The 1292-nt window shown below is 38.2% G+C and overlaps 1 protein-coding gene across 1 annotated transcript in view; it reads left to right on the top strand.

Moving 5' to 3' along the window:
- Positions 1-913: 913 nt before the first annotated feature.
- Positions 914-1292, top strand: part of LOC101857263 (histidine decarboxylase-like) — a 24412-nt gene continuing 24033 nt past the window's right edge. Inside the window, exon 1 of the mRNA XM_035971005.1 lies at positions 914-1159. Within this exon, the coding sequence (XP_035826898.1) occupies positions 926-1159 (234 nt within the window). The 5' untranslated portion in view covers positions 914-925. The remainder of the gene's footprint in view (positions 1160-1292) is intronic.

The raw sequence follows: 1292 nt of genomic DNA, 5'->3' as shown, positions 1-1292 counted from the left end.
ATCGCGCGAGGGGTTACACCTACCTCGAGATGTGATGAATATGTTTTTCATGAAGGAATCGTTATGTGGGAGTTCTGTTGTCTTTCTGTCTGTCTGTCTGTCTGTCTGCCTGTCTGCCTGTCTGTCTGTCTGTCTGTCTGTCTGTCTGTCTGTCTGTCTGTCTGTCATTAACTGTTTATCTATCTGTCTTTGTCTCTGTGTCTATCTGTTTGCTCATTATTTGTTTCATCAATATTTCTGTCTCTCTATCTATTTTGTAATTTTATTTACTTTTAAAAAATGTCTGCCTGTCTGTCTGTATACATGTATTATCTTGAGTCGTGATAAAAAGAATATTATGAATTTTTTTAAAGATAAAAAAATTGTTCCCTAACGGGGTTTTCTGTCTTTCAGCCTGTTATTTTAGTTGTCTATTTGTTTTGTATGTTTGTTTGTTTTCCTTTCTGTCTGCAACACCCACACTTTTTACAAGACTTGATGGATGGAATGTTACGTGTGTGTGTTGTTGTTTTTTGTTTGTGTGTGTGTGTTTGTGTTTGTGTTTGTGTGTGTTTGTGAATGTCTGTGTGTGTGTCTGTGTGTGTTTGTGTGTGAGTGTTTCTGTCTGTCCATTTACAAACACATTCCTTTTGAGGATTTCAACGAAAAAGTTGATTAAAGGCACAAAAAATATAAATTTATAGTTTCATGGACTCTCCATTTTTGGAATTTAATAAACTTTGGCAGCCATTTTCTCGCTAGTTTTACCTCTTAAATCAGGTGACCCCCACCTCCTTCAATCCAAAATATCTCCACTGCTATTGAAGATGGATGAGTAATTTTTTCATTGAAAGCAAGACAAATGAACAAGCTTTTAGGTGATACCAATAACTCAATATGCCCAAAAATTGACGAGAGCTTGATTCCACCATGCTGCCTCACAATTATGTGTTTATTCATTTATTCATGTATTTATTTCCCAGGCAAGGAGATGGTAGACTACATAGCCGACTACTTCCTGGACATCCGCTCGCGTCGTGTATTTCCGGACGTGCAGCCAGGTTACATGCAGGCTCTTGTACCGGACAGAGCGCCGGAGGAACCCAACAAGTGGGAGGACATCTTTGCTGACGTAGAGAGGGTCATCATGCCTGGGGTGAGACAGAGACTGGTAGATAGATAGATAGATAGATAGATAGATAGATAGATAGATAGATAGATAGATAGATAGATAGATAGATAGATAGATAGGTGGACAGAGAGAACCAGGCTACATACAGAGGTATGTAGATAGATAGATAGATAGATAGATA

The sequence above is a fragment of the Aplysia californica genome, unplaced genomic scaffold (assembly GCF_000002075.1).
Source record: "Aplysia californica isolate F4 #8 unplaced genomic scaffold, AplCal3.0 scaffold00359, whole genome shotgun sequence".
In the NCBI taxonomy this organism is placed as follows: Eukaryota; Metazoa; Mollusca; class Gastropoda; order Aplysiida; family Aplysiidae; genus Aplysia; species Aplysia californica.
This window is presented reverse-complemented; position numbering and strand designations above follow the sequence as displayed.